Raw genomic sequence first — 2,042 nt, forward strand, 5'->3', positions numbered from 1 at the left:
TGAGGGGGTTCCCCCGGGATCTGGTCAGCCGGGAGCGTCCTCATCAGCGCCCACCCCACCCCACCCACCCGCAAATTACTGGGCGCCCACCTGAGATGCAGAGCTTTTAGCAGGGGTTAATTATCACCTACCACCTGCTCAGTGCGTGGGTGGTACCATCCTCACCCCTCCTCCCCCAGCCCAGCAGTAGAGGTACCCCCCAGGTATGGGATGCACTGCCCCACCACAGCACCCCATGCCGTGGAGAAGGGTGTCCCCAGGGGAGCATGGTTTGAAGGCAGGTCCCCCTACCCCAGGGGCTGCAAAGCATTTCAGGGGTTGTGTGCAGGGGGGCTCTGCACTTACCTTATGTTTGGGACATTTCAAAGAGAAGCTCTCTTCGGTTAATAAGCAACCTGCAAGGAGAGGAGACGGGGTCACGGGAGTCACCATACAGTGGGAGGGCTGTTGCCAAGCAGAAGGGACACAGCATCCTCCCCAGCCCATGGCCTCCTGCCAGCTCCTGGACCATGAAGGACCACAAACCATCATGGTCCAGATGGTGACGGGTGCAATTGCTTGAACGCTTCGGCTGAGGCTGGACAAACTCAAGACACCATTAGGCATGACCCTGTCAGGGGACACGGCCACACCAGCTGGCAGGGAGCCACCAGCCCACCCTGGCCTTAGCAGCGGCCTCAAGTGTTGCAGAGCAGCTGGCTCCATGACCAGGTGGGTCAGAGGGGACTGGGGGGGTCCCCCCAGCCCTGTCCCCGTGGCCGAGCTCACCTGTGTCGATGGCACACGCGTAGTGGTAGGTGTGGGGACACCCCTTCTGGCAGCAGCTCACGGTGGCTCCCGCTTGCTGGCAGCTCGAGCACTTCTTTAAACACACCCGGGGATTCACAGCAGGGAAGGAGAGATGCAGAGAGACAGAGAGACCCCGTCAGAGCCCAGGGCAAGACCAAAGCACCCCGACAGCATCCATCCCTGGTACCGGCACACGGTGGGAGGCACCGTACCCCTGGCTTGGCCACCTGCAACCACGCACTGGTTTCCCACCTGCTGTACCGCTCGCCTGGATGCCAGTGAGCCCACAGCCATCCCCCATGGGACACGGGGTGAAGGGACACGGCCTGGGCCATGCTGTGGCTTGGTGGCGGAGGACCATGATGTTCCCCATCTCCTGCCCCATCCCCAGCAGCTGCAGCAGGGATGGGAACCCCCCGCCTCAGCAAAGCTGCACTGCAAGCACAGACACCTGGGGATTAGTCTGAATGCAGACTAATCACAGCTGGTAGCAGGGGGCTTGCTGGGGGGCCCCTGCCCAGCCTCTGCTGGTGGCTGTCCTCTCCCTCCCCATAGCACAAAAGCCCCATGTCCCCATGGTGGTCTCCCAGCAGCATCCTCCCTATTTTGCTTGCTCAATGTGCCCGTGCTCCTCTCGCTCTGGGAGAGGTGCAGAGCAGGGCTGTCCCCTCCCTCCAGCTCCCCTTCCCCTGCTGTCCATCATGGTGGCATCAGACACATTGTACCCCTTTTTCTCTCCCATCCTGCCTTCGTCAGGCTGTGTCTGTCCCAGTGCAAGCCAACCCCGGCCACACACAAGTGACCCACCAGGCTCAGCATCCTTATGGTCCCAGGGCGGTCTCTGCAGCCCTCCCAAAACATAACAACACAAATAGACTTCTATCTTGGCTGCTAACAGAGCCACACTGGATAAAACTTGAGGGAAGCCAGCAAGGCTCATGGCTCAACACCTGCCCTGCTCTCCCAGGACGCCTTGTTGTGCCCAGATACTCCTGGGTAAGCCCTATTAATTTTCATCCTGGCTGGAGCCATGGGAGTGGCTTTGGCTGGAGGAGGCCGGTGGGACATGCCACCCTGGGATGCCATTACTTGCCAGGCAGGCAGTAAAGCTCTTACCAGGTCGGCAGCTGCCTTGACGGCCTCCTGCAGCCCGTAGAGCTTCCCTGCCACCAGGAAAACCCCAGCGGTCCATACGGCACAGGCCTCGTGCAGCCAGTGCTCCTGAGTGTCGCCTGCCGGCTCCTGCGGCGGGG

General features: G+C 61.3%; 1 protein-coding gene across 1 annotated transcript in view; it reads right to left on the bottom strand.

Moving 5' to 3' along the window:
* Positions 1 to 2,042, bottom strand: part of RAI1 (retinoic acid induced 1) — a gene marked incomplete at its 5' end in the record, with an annotated part of 11,030 nt that overhangs the window by 998 nt on the left and 7,990 nt on the right. The window contains 3 exons of the mRNA XM_010003592.1: positions 346 to 395; positions 769 to 862; positions 1,906 to 1,952. Coding sequence (XP_010001894.1) covers positions 346 to 395; positions 769 to 862; positions 1,906 to 1,952 — 191 coding nt within the window. The remainder of the gene's footprint in view (positions 1 to 345; positions 396 to 768; positions 863 to 1,905; positions 1,953 to 2,042) is intronic.

Source organism: Chaetura pelagica, unplaced genomic scaffold, assembly GCF_000747805.2.
Source record: "Chaetura pelagica isolate M959 unplaced genomic scaffold, ChaPel_1.0 scaffold408, whole genome shotgun sequence".
Lineage (NCBI taxonomy): Eukaryota > Metazoa > Chordata > Aves > Apodiformes > Apodidae > Chaetura > Chaetura pelagica.